The sequence below is a fragment of the Microtus ochrogaster genome, chromosome 1 (genome assembly GCF_000317375.1).
Source record: "Microtus ochrogaster isolate Prairie Vole_2 chromosome 1, MicOch1.0, whole genome shotgun sequence".
NCBI classification, from domain to species: domain Eukaryota; kingdom Metazoa; phylum Chordata; class Mammalia; order Rodentia; family Cricetidae; genus Microtus; species Microtus ochrogaster.
Genome location: NC_022009.1, coordinates 90,105,733 through 90,121,234, shown reverse-complemented (window position 1 = coordinate 90,121,234; position 15,502 = coordinate 90,105,733). Strand labels below are relative to the sequence as shown.

At 41.2% G+C, this 15,502-nt stretch overlaps 1 protein-coding gene across 3 annotated transcripts in view; it reads left to right on the top strand.

Moving 5' to 3' along the window:
• Fndc3b (fibronectin type III domain containing 3B) overlaps window positions 1–6,104 on the top strand; it is a 291,701-nt gene extending 285,597 nt beyond the window's left edge. For all 3 annotated transcript variants that reach the window (XM_005343904.2, XM_026782781.1, XM_013347920.2), the window contains exon 26: window positions 2,459–6,104. In XM_005343904.2, coding sequence (XP_005343961.1) covers window positions 2,459–2,770 — 312 coding nt within the window. In that variant the 3' untranslated portion in view covers window positions 2,771–6,104. The remainder of the gene's footprint in view (window positions 1–2,458) is intronic.
• Window positions 6,105–15,502: the final 9,398 nt, after the last annotated feature.

Sequence of the window (15,502 nt, the reverse complement as noted above, 5' to 3'; positions counted from 1 at the left end):
CTCACGTCGGTCCACTCGTGACAGGGAAACGTGTGGCCAAACCATGAGGGAGAGGCAGCATTTGAACAAACCCAGCAGTCCAGCTCGGCGCCCCTCTCCAGAAGCTGCCACTTAAGGGATTTCAGCCATGCAGCTTGTTAATCGGAAGTAAAACTCTTGCATTCCTCACTTCAGTGTAAACACTTGAAAATGAGTTTAAAATATGGCACCAAATCAAGAACAAAAATAACTTTATAAAAAATAAATATTCCACATCTATCCTTACTTTTACCATATTATGATTGATGACTTCAATAAGAAAATCTTAAATGGAGTGTCACCTCCTAAATTGAGTTGAGGCAGGAGAAGAGGCCCATAATGAGGGTCCTGTCAGAGCAAAGGGATATGAGGCATGACCAGCCAGTGCCACCTGTGTGTCATCTCAGGGTCCCTTGGGAAATCACCCTGCACAGGCACAGCCTGAGGCCCTAGTGACTTTATGGCAACTCATAAGAACTGCTGGCGTTGGTGCCCACAGACAGGCCCCACACACCAAGTCAGTGTCTTTGTGCTTTCCTTCAGCTGATCACTGCAGGTGCTGTAGGCGATCCTCTAAAGTTCCCATCAGGGGAGATACAGGGTCAGCTAGGAAGGGGTCAGTTAGTGCAGGTTTCTTAAATCACTCATCAGCCAAACATTACCGATTTGATTTAGTTGCAGCCCCTTATCTGTATTTGCTAAACCTAATGCAATCCATTAATTTTCATATAATTTTAATGTATTGTTTCCTTGACATTTTCTAAGAATGGATACCACACAAATGACTCTTCCTCAGCCTCCTGTTAGCTCGGCTGATTCAAAGTGTGATCATTTCTAAGAAAACTGACTTTCAAGTTTATGAAATAGTCATCCTCTCCGAGATTGCATTAAAGGTCTAAGAGGCAGGACATATCTCAGAATCCCAGGTCCTTAATGGGAGAGAGCAGACTGGTTTTGCTCATAGACTACTAAAAGAAACCCCTCTATCAGTTGCATGTATTTTTTTGTGTTTGGTTTGGTGGATTTGTGAGTTAGCTAGTTAGTTAGTTAGTTAGTTAGTTAGTTAGTTAGTTAGTTAGTTAGTTTGAGACAGCCTATCACTATGTAACTCTGGTGTCTGGAACTGGCTATGTAGATCATCAGACTAGCCTCAGACTCAGAGATTCTCCCACCTGCCTCTGCCTCCTGACTGGATAGAATTAAAGGCATGTGGTACCACACCTAACTTCAATATTAGTTTTTTTTTTTTTTATGTTGAACTGCATCAAAGAATCTTGTCAGATAGGCAAGCACAAAACTGCCAAGAAGTAGATTTTCAAAGCACATAGCATTCGTTTATTTTTTGTGAACATTTGGGTTTGGGGGTTTGGGGTTTTTTTGTTTTCTTTTCTTTTCTTTTGTTTTTGATATCATGGGTTTTTTTTGTGTAGATCTAAGGATTGAAGTTTTCAATTTTTCTTAGATCTAATACTGAAAAAGTAGAAGGACTGTGTCTCAAAGCAGGTCTACTATAACCCATGGGAAAGACTTAAGACCATGCACTCCCAGCACCAGGGCTCGGTGCCAGCCTGTCCTGCTGCTCCCACCCTCCCTAGTTCCCACACGCTCAGCACTACAGGGGCACCAATGGTTTCTCCTACCCACGGTACTCTGTACCCTTTCACGTGTGTCGACGACTCTTCTGTGCAGAGATACATGGGCCTTCTGCTCTGATCTGTAGGCTCTCTCTGTGTGCATGTGTATGTGAATTTATACCACAGACAAATGAAGATTCGGAGCTAGAAGTCAGTGCAGTACTTACCTGGGCTGGGGTACCATGACTGGGCTGTGTCTCATGTGTGACTGGGCTGCATCATCATGTGTGAGCTTCAGATAGGTGAGCCAGGGACAGATGACAGCCAGGAATAAGATGCATCACAAGCACACAAATTTTCTTAATAATATGAGAGTTGGGGAAGGTGGTTTTTTGTTTTGCTTTGTCTTTTGTGACTTGACTACATAGTTCTTATGTGTGAACTTCATAGATAACACGTCACAATGTCAGAAGATTAGATGTGCCTAACAGCCAATTGTCAGAAAGGGGGGGGGGTGCTTTGTCACCAGCATCAGCTGTTACTGCTTCGTTGTAAGCGGTGTAGAGTCTGGAGATGACAGCCAGAGCTGTGTGTTGAGACTCTTCTAATAGCGGTCTGCACTATAGAAATGTAGCTCTGTGTATCTGGATTACTTAACACGTTAGCTGCATCCACTTCTGGAAAAGTCACTGAATTTTATATTGCACTTTGTTCCAGGTAAGTTCCCAGGGTGATTTCATAAGAACATTGCTGTTGTTAAGGGTTTATCTGAACAGGTATCCATAAGGCTCCAAGAGTGCAGAATATTTCCTGTGGCAGCCACAACGTTCTGACTTGCTCATCTACAACTTTTTCTTTTTCTGAAGGTGTACAAGGGAGAAGAAGCCACATTCCAGATCTCAGGCCTCCAGAACAACACAGACTACAGGTTCCGTGTGTGCGCGTGCCGCCGCTGTGTGGACACCTCCCAGGAGCTCAGTGGAGCTTTCAGCCCCTCTGTGGCCTTTGTGTTACAACGACGCGAGGTCATGCTTACAGGAGACATGGGGAGCATGGACGATCCCAAAATGAAGGGCATGATGCCTACTGATGAACAGTTTGCTGCCCTCATTGTGCTTGGCTTCGCAACCTTGTCCATTTTATTTGCCTTTATATTACAGTACTTCTTAATGAAGTAGACCTGCAGACTAAAGGTATGGATGGGGCACCACCCATTGAATACACATTTACTCAGAGCCTTCCCTTTCAGCCTTGTTGTCCTTTGATTTATATACTTCTCTTGTTTTACAGCTTTAGCTAGGAGAAACAGTCGGTGTTTGGCTGCACCTATTTGAGATGCAAAAGTAGGAAGAGGTTAAACTGGATTAAAAAAAATAAAGAAATAAATAAGAGGAAAGGAGAGCAGCAGGAAAGCACCAGCCACCAAGAGACAGTGTGCCCAGTGAGCGCAGTGTGCCTGGTGTGCCCAGTGAGCGCAGTGTGCCCGGTGTGCCCAGTGAGAGCAGTGTGCCTGGTGTGCCCAGTGTGCCCAGTGAGCGCAATGTGCCTGGTGTGCCCAGTGTGCCCCGTGTGCCCAGTGTGCCCCGTGAGCGCAGTGTGCCTGGTGTGCCTGGTGTGCCCCTTGAGCGCAGTGTGCCCGGTGTGCCCAGTGAGCGCCGTGTGCCCAGTGAGCGCAGTGAGCTTATGTTTTCAAGCTTTCCAGTATGCTTCTATTCTGTTTCCACTGAAGTCTTTCACAAGCCTTTGATTTTTTTTGTGTGTCCCAGTTTAGTAATTTATATTCACAGTCTACATCTGTAAACAGAATCACAGTGTATGGAGTTCAGGGGTGGGATTTTGCTGTTGTCAGAGTAGTGTCACACGAGAACATACAGAACATGTGTGCCTTCGGCTGAGGCCACCCAGACCATCTGTCATCACTCAGTTCTTAACTGTGTAGCTCACTTAAGTCAAACTGTGTACTTTAATCTAAATGTGTTACTACTCTGTATCCCTTATCATTTTAACACTATGAGTTGCCTGTCTAAGAAATCACATAACCAAATGCACCTATCAGTGATGGAGCATTGTAGATTTTCACGTCGGTCCATAGCAGTAACTTTAAGAGGGCATTGTGCAATAGTTAGTTTTCCTGTTCAGCTACTTTAAAAGCTGCTTTAACTTGCCTGTCTGTCTGTGTATATAACTACTTCTAATCACTAGAGTTATTATATTCTGTTGTGTTTGACCAGAACTATGTGATGAGAACTCATGGCAGTCGAATGCCTCACAATTGTGGGCTGTCTTCTTACATGTTGGTCCATTAGTTTTGAAAGATTTGTCTTTGGCTATCCCTTGGGGTATCAGTAAAGTGAATGAAGTCCAGTACCTGATTTCAGCGCCCGCAAGACTAATGTAGCGTAGACACAAGTCTTACTGATAAAGCCCACAAGGGAACCATCTACACTTGCCCTGTTTCTGGGGGCTCCATCCAGCCACATGTAGAGAGGGAGTGGTAAGCGGCTGGAAGCACAGTGTGTTTGTGGCCAAAGAGCCTCCAAGATTCTCTCCCTGGATCTGTCAGTAACTTGCTTTGTGACCTCTCTGTGCCTGTTTTTCCATGCATGAGAAATCAAGTCAAATCAAATGGGGATTCAGTATCTGTAAGTGCTTTGAGATCTTAGATCCAGCGGTGCTATTGGAGTACAAATGTTATCTCGCACATTCATTTAGAGTCATGATAATCAGTTCTAACCCAAAGTCATTGGATTACTCATATGAAGTCCACAATGTTCGAGTACCTCAGGGACACTTAAGAGTTGGAGGTGCAACTGTATTCCAAAAGGGTGCGACAGACACAGCCTATCCCCTGTTCCTGTTTTTTTTTTTTTGTATATTTTTGATCCTTGGTTTTTCTTGATCATAGCTGTTTTGTGCTTGGTCTATGTTGTCTATGCAGTAAGTACCCTGTACTAGCTTATAATATTCCCATACCAAAGTCATGGGGAAACCAACATTATTTTGTTTTGGGTTTATTTATACTATATTCTGCATACAGTACTTTAAATGCCAATTACAGTGCAATCTTTATTTATTGTAAAAATTTTTAAATGTACTTATGTACTAATTTGCCCTCGTAGCATGTTATATTTTGTGTGTTTTATACTTTTGTAATTTTAAGTCAGTTTGTTCCTTGGCAGCATCTGTAGTATTAACCTTCTGACATTTCCTTGTGTTTTTAAAGATAAGAAGAGCGTCTAACTCATTAAATGCCAAAAATCCCATTATCAGTGATTGAAAGGTTTACATGTACCCAGAAAACCGTAATCATCTCTCGAGAGTGCTAAGATCAATACATTACTGTGTGCCTATATCAATGTAGTTCAGTACTAGAGAGCTCTGTATTTTGTTATTGACTATAATAATTAGTGTAATTACACTTGTAAACTGATGGTATCAAGGTAAATATATTTTTGCCAAAGTTCTGGCCTTCAGAAACTCATCATTTCATCGAAGTGTGTCATCTGACCCACTGTGACATTACATCTGCATTTTCCGAGACAGGTGTAAGCAGGAGAGAGCAAACTCAGCGGGATCACCTTTAGAGCTATTTGTGGGGCGAGTCTTTTTTTGAAACACTTCAGCACTGCTGCTGTAGAGAATTCTCTGAACTGGTTGAACGGTTTTAAAGGCAACAATGCTTCCAGCCAAAGTCTCTGAGCATCTGATCTTCTGGAGATTCCGTGCCCCATGGCCATCAGGGAGCTGAAGTGTGTGACTCTCGAGCAGACAGCACTTTATTCTATTGCTCTCCATTATTTGTTTTCATTATAATCTCTTCAGTCAGGAAATTACTCCTCTACATGGCACTATTTTCTATCGCAAGTCTGTATATGTGCTATGGATATATAGCTATATATATATATATATTGTCATTACAAAGGAACAGTAAGATGAAGTGTTCTATTAATCTCCTTCTGCCCTTGACCAAGCGTAGGAGTGGCTTTCCCATGCTCTGAGGCTTCTCTGTATGTCACACGCATCCCTGACACAAGAAATTCCAGTCATCTGAAGCAAACTGCCCTTTGTCCTCAAAGAAAATGTTTAACAAGAAAACTTTTTTAAAGGCTATTTTGCATATTTTCTGCCTTGTTTTTATCAAACTTCAGATGTTGACATTTTCTAACCCTGTTTCTTCGGCTACAATCACTCAGTATTTGTGTCAAAATTGAAAAGTGCCCTCATAGAATGTGTCTGAATGTTATCCTTGCACAATTGTTTAAATTGAAAGGCGAAATGTTTTACCTCACTGTTGGACATACATTCCAAGCTTTTCGACTTTAGGAGAAAAAAAATAATCATATGTTTTCTTGTCTTGTAAATTTTAGATTATTTCATATACATTATATTAAAACTGCCATATCAATTTTAATGTATAGATTTTGCAAATACTATGCTATATGTAATACCTAACTGTATCTGTAGTGTATATGTAATATATTTATGCCCAATAAATGTTTTAATTCTTTCTGACTTAAGTAGGGTTCTTCAGCTTTGAATACGGTTACAGTTTAAGTGTCTTGAGCAGCCATGCAGGTGACGTCATACATGATGTTTGCTGTTGCCTGTCTCATGATATTTGAGGTCTTGAAGGAGCACCCCCTTCAATCTCATCATTGCTATTCCAAAGTTACTCAAATTCCAGGCTACTTCTTTACTCAGTCTCTGTGTATAGTTAGTTATTAGCTTGATACTTTATCTGTTGCTGAAAGTCAGGCATGCAGGTCTCCCTGTGTCAATCGTTACTGGGTGTTTCCTGTCCCACGATGCACTCTTACAGTTTTGAACTCCTTCCTCCTTTGGGTGTCGCTCAGCAACAGCAGGAAACTAGTGTTCTCCTTCATGAGGCTGCAGGGAGGAAGAAACCGCAGTAGTTAAGGTTAGGCTGGCGCGGAGCAGAGCCCCGTGATGGAGTCATCGTTTTGGTTAAGTTGTTTCACTAGTTAGTCTCCACCTCCCCATGGGGAGAGTGTGTGCAAAGGTTGTTAGTAATCCACACCTCCCTCTCTGTGTCATGACTGGACTATGACAAGTTGAACAAGCATCAAAGTGTACATGGACCTTATACTGCAGATAATATAGCAGAGGATTGTTTTCCCATACGAACAGAAACATGGATAAAAAGCTATTAACACTAGAATTTTGGAAACCAGACCAGGGAATGCAAAATCTCTATTTGTCAAGATGGAAAATGAACACCAGTGCAAAATCAGTGCAGAAAGTCCTGAAGACTGGGAAACAGATGGCCGCGTCTTCCCCAGAAACGAGAGTGAAGAACAGAACGGTGGAGGCTGCTTGGCTCTCTGATATCACCACTGCCCCTTGTATATTGCCCCTCCTTACCCTCACCACAGCCTAGAAGTTGCTCCTGAGGAGGCTCAACTTGGACTTCCCTGCCTGAGGAGTTGTGACGGGAGCTGAGGGGGAGGGTACCAAGCACAATGAAGCCCCACGAGCAGAGCCATAGGGACGAGGACAGAGTCTGGGACAGAGCTCTAAGCTCCTCAGTAAAATGGCTTTTAAATCTTAACCTGCATGATGCCACTCCTGGGAAGCTTTTCAAGATCTCTGCACTCACAGACAAAAGGAAGAAGTCATGACTGGTGGTTATTTTAAGATTTTTCAGCTGACTGCACCGCATGGCTGTGTAGAAACCCTTTTTTTCATTTCAGCTGCCAGTTGTGCGTGCTGTAGTTTTCTGTCTCGATCAAAGGCAACCTGATAGCTGGTAGAAGCTTCCAGTATGAATGAATAAACCCCCAAATAGCAACTGAGAAGAGCCCATCAGGGAGAAGACTAAATTACTGTCTCCAGAGAGGAGGAAAGGCATGTCTGTAACATAAAGATGAACAGCACCAGAAAGGAGCTGAAGAGCAACAAGAACAATCTTGGAAATTAGAATTTTTGAAGGGAAAAAGCTGAAAGTGAAGACTTCAAAAAATAGAGCAAAAATCAGACCAATACATCCCAGGAGAACACTTCAGAATCTCCGGGAATAGGAGCCGAAAAAGAAAGGTACTCCTTACACTGATTTCCAGAATGAGACATGATGCCTTCTTCACAGCGACAAGGAAGGCTTCCATCAAACCATGGCAACCAGAGATTTCAAAACGCTAGAGCCAGAGTGATTTCCAACAGTGCAGAAAATCAGGCTACATGGAGAGATTATAGTAACTCAGTAACTTTAGACTTCTCCAGAACCATGTTGGAAGCTAGAAGACAGAGCCAACATTACTTCAAGACTGTAGGAGGTCCCATCCCACCTTAACGACACAGTATGAAGTGTAAAGATGACATTGTATAAATGCAAGATCTTACAGATTGGTTTCCATTGTGCTCTTCCCCTGGGCATTTCTGCATCATATGCTCTGCCCTGTAATATGATAAAACAGGAAAAGGGGATCATGGGATCTCACCTCCATACTTCTCCTTAAGACCCCTATTTGGCTCTCTGGCCTTTTCTGCAAATAGATTTATACAACTTTCACTCACCTACCCTCTTCCCAGTCACCGTAAGTACGGCTAAAATGCCAACACTTTGACTTTAGAGTTGTAAGTTGGAGGGTCAGAGATTCCAGGCCATTGGAGGCCATGAGTGCCTTAAGAACTGGGCAGGTGTGCAGATGACAGGGCATGAGTCCCCTGCTAACTGCAGCAGCTGGCATGTTGTCTGGGTAGGTAATAGAGGGCACAAGAGGCCTGTTGACTTAAATTCAACAAATTTGACAGGGAAAAGTTTGCATAGCAGTAACACGGTCCATACACTTTTCTAAGGTAGCCCTATTACTTTACCATGGTAAATTTATTATTTGGGAAGCTTGTTTTTTGTTTGTTTCAGTAAAAGGATTTTTTTCTTGAGTCTTTTTTAGTGTAACTTGAGGTTTTACTGAAGAATGGATGTGTTTGTTACATGTCTCACCACTATGATGAAATTCCTAATAAAATCAAGTTGGAAAGAGGGGTTAAGGCCCGACTTTAGCTCACATACCTAAAACAAGAGAAGTTCCATGGTAGCTGAAAAGGCACGGCAGGAGGAGCACACATGGCATCTGCAGTCAGGAAGCAGAGATGAAGGCTGCTGCTCAGATCACTTGGTCATTTTTACTCAGTCAGGGAGTCCAGTGCATGGCATGGGGCTGCCCACATTAGGGCTAGGTCTTCCCTGTACTGTTGAAACTCTCTGGAAACACTCTCAGAAACATGCCCAAGGATTTAACTTTGGAGCGAGCCTGTCAGCTTGACAATGAAGATGAGCTAACAATGAAAGATGTTTTATTGTACATCTCCCAATGAAAGTTATGCTGTATTAATAGAACAATTGATCTCTTTAAAAACATGGCCACCTCCAGAGGCACAAAATATTTGACAAAAATTCAAGTAATTCACAATAAAAATATTTACCAAGCTAGAAAAGCTTTATTCTCAACCTGATAAAGAACATCTCATACCCACAATAAACAAGGTACTAAAGAAAAACTGAAATCTCCCCCACCAAAAAAAAAGTCAGGTATAATGACGCTTGCTTCCCATACGACGTTGTTCAGTGTTCTGGTGGGGGTGACTAAACAATAAGAAGTAAAAGTCAGGGGTTCAACATGCCCGAGTTTAATCAGGAGCGGCACCGAAAAAGGGGAAAGGCTACAGATTTAAGAGAATACAGAGACAGTGTTTACTGTTGACATGAATGCAGCAATTCCTAAAGAATGTACAAAGAAAGTGCCAAACAAATTGTTCAAGAGTTCCAAGATAAGATATTGATTAAAAGAATTGCATTTCTCCAGGCTAGTAATAAGCTATACAAAAATATAAAGCTAAGGAAATAAATCCATTTACAACAGTGTGAAAGAATAAAATGCTTGGCAGCAAGGTAAATAAAAGAAATGCAATACTTCTATACCAAAAGTGATAAGAAAAAATAGAGCTCTATGGAAATAGAAATTTTTGTTCATAAGTTAGAAACCTTAAAATCAGAAAGATACTTCCTAAAATTGACTGAAACACAGTCACTGTGAGAATGCCAGGTACAAATGAAAAATTGATAATCAGATGTTAAAATTCTTGATATCCATGAACCTCAAAGCAGTTAAAAACATCTTGAAAAAGAACAGTAAAGTTGAAAGAGTTACACTTCCTAATTTCACAACTCAATATAAACATTCAATAATAGAGATAGCCTGATGCTATTATAAAAACAAAACCTTAGATAACTGGAATGGACCAGGGAGTCCAGAAATAAATCTGCATTTTCAACTGGTTTTTGATAAGGCTACTAAGAAGAGGAGTCAAGGAAGAAGGACAGCTTTCAATGATGTTGGGTTGACCAGATGGCCACATGCAAAAAAAGATGAACCTCAATCCCTATTTTATAGCACAAACAAAAAGTCAAAGTGGATCAAAGATGTCAGTGCATGAACTAAAGTGCCAAAATATTTAATATTCAAACAGACAAAACTTGGTGAAAATGTGTATTAGCACTCTTCATTCCTTGTTAATAGGAATTAACTTGTTAATAGAGCCACTGTTTGGGGAAATAATGGAACAAAATTTCAAAATGTTAATCATGTAATTATATTACCCAGCCATTCCATTCCCAGATTTACCCCCAAAAGAGATCATCTGTAAATGCAAAGTACATTAACAGACATAAAGAACAGTGTTCAGTCATAATACCCAAATGTCCATTAGCAGATGAATAAACAAAATGGTGTATTTGTTGTATGAATGAGTATACCATATAACAAAGTACTATTACTTGCTACAGTGCAGGTGAATCGTGAAAACAGTATGCTAAATTAAAAAAAAAGGCTACATATTATGTCATTATATCTATATGAGATGCTTAGAATGGAAAATTCAAGAAGCAAAAGGATGTTGCCAGGGACTTCGTGGGGTTAAATTGAGAGTGAGTGCTAAGTGAGTTCATGGTTTCTTTGGGGGTGATGAAACATTAAAGAATCAAATGAGGATGGCTTCATGCCTTGTGGATATACTAAGAATCTCAGAATTGTATAGTTGTGTAACGAGTCTTTCTTTGTCCTGCCAACTCCCAAATAATGATACAGAGACTTATTAGTTATGAAAGCTCAGCCTTAGCTTAGGCTTGTTTCTGACTTGTTCTTATAACTTAAATCGACCCATACCTATTAATCTCTGTACTTTTATGTGACTCAGTTACCTCTACTCAGTGTTCCCCATCCTGCTTCCTCTCCATCTAGCTTCTTCGTCTGCCTTTCCTCTTCCCAGAGCTCTCTGTCCCCAGAAGTCCCACATAACCTCTTCCTACCTAGGTAATGGCCATTTGGCTTTTAATTAAACCAATCACAGTGACACATCTTCACACAGTGAAGGAATATTTCCTATTTCCCCCATTTTCTCTAAATAAAAAGGAAAGGTTTTAACTCTAGCACAGTAAAACTGTATACAATAAGAACAATTATCAGGTAAGAACTGTATTAACAATGTTCAGTCCATTTGTGTCTGGTAAATTCAGAGAAAATACTGCATTAACTATCTCTTGTCACATCAAAGACCTGAGAAAGATGTCATATTACCTGAGAAGACAGGAAGTACAGAGAAAGCAACTCCCAAAACTAAGAAATGACAGAGACCTCTGGCTGCCTGGACAGTCACCCTAAGGTTCCTTTGTAACATTAGGACATCCATCTTCTATGGGCCTAGAATATCTGACAGACTTTTCTGTGAAAGAGGAATTTTTGACGGCCTTTGCTACCATGTCTTGGAAAAGTTCAGCAGTCATTTTCTTTTGTGTTCTGTTTGTCCAGTTTGGACAGCATGACTCTCAACAGTCAAGGCAAGGGCAGTTTCTTGCTCGAATGGCTAGAATTGCCACATTGAAAGTAATCCATATGGAGGTTCTTCAATGCCCATCATCTTTTTTTTAAGTAAATTCATGCTTCCAGCAGCAGACATATCCCACTGTCATGAAAAGCCTTACCATAACATTTTAAATGTCATAATCTGTAGGTCTTTGAAATGTTTGAAGATCACTTATCTAAAATACATCTCTGTATGGCCTTGAAAACATACTTGACATGACAATAAGTTTAATTTTTGTAGATGACTGTTAACCTGTATCTATTTATTATTCTAGGTGATGGGATAATAAAGATTAAAATTTTACATTTTTAAGTGAGCTGTATAGGTACAGTTCCTTAAACAAGATTAGAAACACACACACACATAATATAAAAATAACCTTAAATTTGTATCAGTATACAAAAATCCATACCAATGTAAAATATTAGAGACTAGTGGTTGTTCAAAAGTAGACTCAACAATGCACCCTTTTATCCCATCATTTCTATACTATATCCCCCTTTTTCCCTTCAGGAAGAGATCCCTGAATTTAATCTCCTTTCTCCCTGAACAAGACCAAGTGTAACCAACCCCGTAAATTATGACAAACATTATCCATAACCCACCAAATGACCAAAAACCACCCACCTCTTGGGAATGTAGATATCATGTTCTCTAGATTGAGTCCTATTTTCTGGGGGCAATAACACCTTTAGGGGACCCTGAAAAAATTGGAATAATGGTCAAGTCCTGGCAGAGCTAGGACTTTTATTGCCCATTCTCTGAGCAATGGGAAAGGGCAAGGCTTATGTGTAGTTGTGGCTAGAATAGTCTGTGTGCTATTCTAATAGTGTGCTCGGCCAGCAGCCTTGGAACTGCTCTGGATACAGAAGTTTGAGGAAACTGCACAGAGGCACTGAGAGGCTGGATCACCTGAGACACTTGTTTACATTGTCTGGTCCCCTTGCTCTGAAAACATGTAACTTTCAAAGATAACTTATATATTGTATTAACACAAGTATGGACCGTGTGATGTACACAAATCAGCCAAACATGATGTTTTTGTTTTATATGTGAGCAAGTAAAATATACATTACCTGCCTTCCTGTTTTTTACATTTATTTCTTTATGTCCATAGCCAGGATTTTCATGGGGTCCCCCTGCCCTGAGCAAACATGATCCTCTTTAAACTTGAACAAACTCACAGCCTTTTGTTTTCTGTGGAACCATAAGCATAACCTCTTCTGCAAAGCAATACATTTTTTAGTTCTATTTTAAAGTTGAGGTATTCCTAAAATATCTGGGCTGGTTTAAATCAGCAGTTCCTTCCACAGTCCAAAGTCTCTCAGCATTGTCAACAAGATATCATATAGGTCCAGACTCTTTGTATATTTTCCATCTTTATATGGCTGATCTTTTTCACATTATTTGGTTTTCTCTTTAAAGACTGGTGCAAGAAAAGATCACTTGTTTCCGGCTTCCTGGCAACTTAGACCCGAAAATAATCACACAGAAACCATATTATTTAAATCGCTGCTTGGTCCATTAGCTCTAGCTTCTTATTGGCTAATTCTTACCTATTAAGTTAACATACCACCTATTTAATTTAACCACATGGCTGTGGCTTACCCGCTAAAGTTCTGACATCTGTCTCTGGTGGGGCTCCATGGCTTCTTTCTGACTCTGCCTCCTTTCTCCCAACATTCAGTTTAGCTTTCCCCGCCTACCTAAGTTCTGCCCTACCAACAGGCCAAGGCAGTTTCTTTACTCACCAGTGGTGATCACAGCACACAGGGAAATCCCACATCACTTATTTCTTTTATATTATTTATTTTCTCTTTAAAGACTATCTTATTTAAACTTTGTTTTCTATGACTGTCTATACCCATTCTCTTTTTTAAGCCTATACACATTTTTTAAACACACTGTGACCTGTTTAGAGTTTTTTCCTTCTGGGTCTACCTTTACTGAGCATCTTCAGTATTTTGTGATCTAGTGAGACAAATCTTAAACTGCTTGGTCAGCTGCCTATGACTCAGCTCAGCACATGGCAGTAGGAGCTGACTCCTGCCCATAGGCAGCGGCCAGTAGCAACACCTCTGCACACCAAGACCAGCCCGCCTGAGAGACTGCAGGACTAGAAAGCCACATCTGGCTCCTTACCCGGAACTTTTCTTCGCTTTCTCAGGCCCTGTGTTTGGATATTCAAATCCTACATTGGTTGCCATATATAAATGGATTTTTCTTTGGTCTGCCAGCTCACAAAAACATGACATGGACACTTGTTGTTAATTATGAAAGCTCAACCTTAGCTTGGGCTTGTTCCCAACTAGTTCTTAAAACTTAGATTAACCTATATCTATTCATCTCCATACTTGTATGTGGCTCAGTTACCTTTACTCTGTACTCTCCACCCTGCTTCCTCACCATCTGGCTGGCGACTCCACCTTTCTTCTTCCCAAAGCTCTTTGTCCCCAGAAGTCCTACCTAACCTAATCCTTCCTAGCTAATGGCTCTTTGTAGGAAGTTAAGGTCTGCCAGGTCCAAAGGAGCCAACCTGGAGTCTGCCTGGAGCTGTCTAAGGGCCTAGCCAATAAGAGGCAACGAGCGGTGTTTCCTGAGTGCCTAGCAACAGGCGCTGTCAGAGCGCCTGATCATGCCTAGCCAATGAGAGACAAATATGAAATGTCACCTGTCAATGGATCAGAATGTCTAGGTGCTGGGAGGGTATGTAAACTTTTCCCCATTGTTAAACAAGTCTGCTGTAAGCCTTCTACCTGACTCCCTGTGTCTGTGGTCATTGACTTTGCACCTTTACACACACACACACACACACACAAAAAGATGTTAGGACCCAGGAATTCAGCTCTACTACATAAGTCACAGAGACATATCTTCATACGGTATAAAGGAATATTCCACAACATACTTGTATGATACCAGGTAAACACAGAGTTAGACATAACCAAGAAAAGAAACACCACTGTCTTGGTAGCTGTGTCTCCTGCAGGTCAGAATGCCCCTTTGTGGCTAAACATAGTTGGAGCCATAGTTGACGTCTCCATGTTAGAAATGCAAGTGCTAGGGCACTTTTCCAGTTGTCACACATATGTCTTAATGAAGCATCTGCATCTTCAGGTGGTGCAGACTTCATTGTCAAATCTCATTCATCGTAGTTTCAACTCTCTGCCTCCTTGTAGACTTTTCTCGAGGATCATGGGAGGAAATACCTTAAGAGGGGAATCTGACCATGATTCAGGAGGAAAAGGGGGAAGCCTTGGCCCAGGAATGTGCCACCCACTTCATAAATACTCCTGAAAACTTTTAAATGCTCAGGGTAACCCAACAGGTTGTTTGCCTCTCAGAACAGCCAGAGTCTCCCTTTGAGTGTGCACTTTCCTTTTCTGTGCTCACCAGATAACTTAAAGTCATTGTGTCTCTTGGCTGAGTTTTCTGGAAGATGAGAACCGGAAGACTTGTGACATGTTTAGAGGGTTGATTTTAAAGCATGTTAGTTATATCTAGGAAAAAAGTTGGAAAATTAGATCATTTTTACCCAGTAGGAAATACGTCCCAAACTTACTATAAAATGAAACAACTTCTAGTACAGAAAGATAGGAAAGGATCATCAATCTGTCAGCATTTAATCTCTCTCTAAGATAAGGTAGGGAAGAATATACTTCACTCTCCCATTTCTGTGACCACATCGTCTAGCAGGAACTATTCAATGGAGGGAAGGTTCGTTTTGTCTCATGATCTGGGGGTTTTAGTCTGGAATGGTGGAGATCATGGCAGAAAGCATGTGTGATAAAGACCCCTCATCACGGTGGACCAGGAAGCAAAGACAGAATTCCAGCAATCTCAGGCCTCCTTTTCCCCTTCTATACCACCTGGGCCCCCAGCCTCCAGGGTGGTACATGCCACATTCAAAGTAGGCCTTCCCATCATGAGTTACATCTCTCTGAAAGTACCTCACAGGCATGCAGAAGTGCATTACCCCACCCTCACAGGCATGCAGAAGTGCATTACCCCACCCTCACAGGCATGCAGAAGTG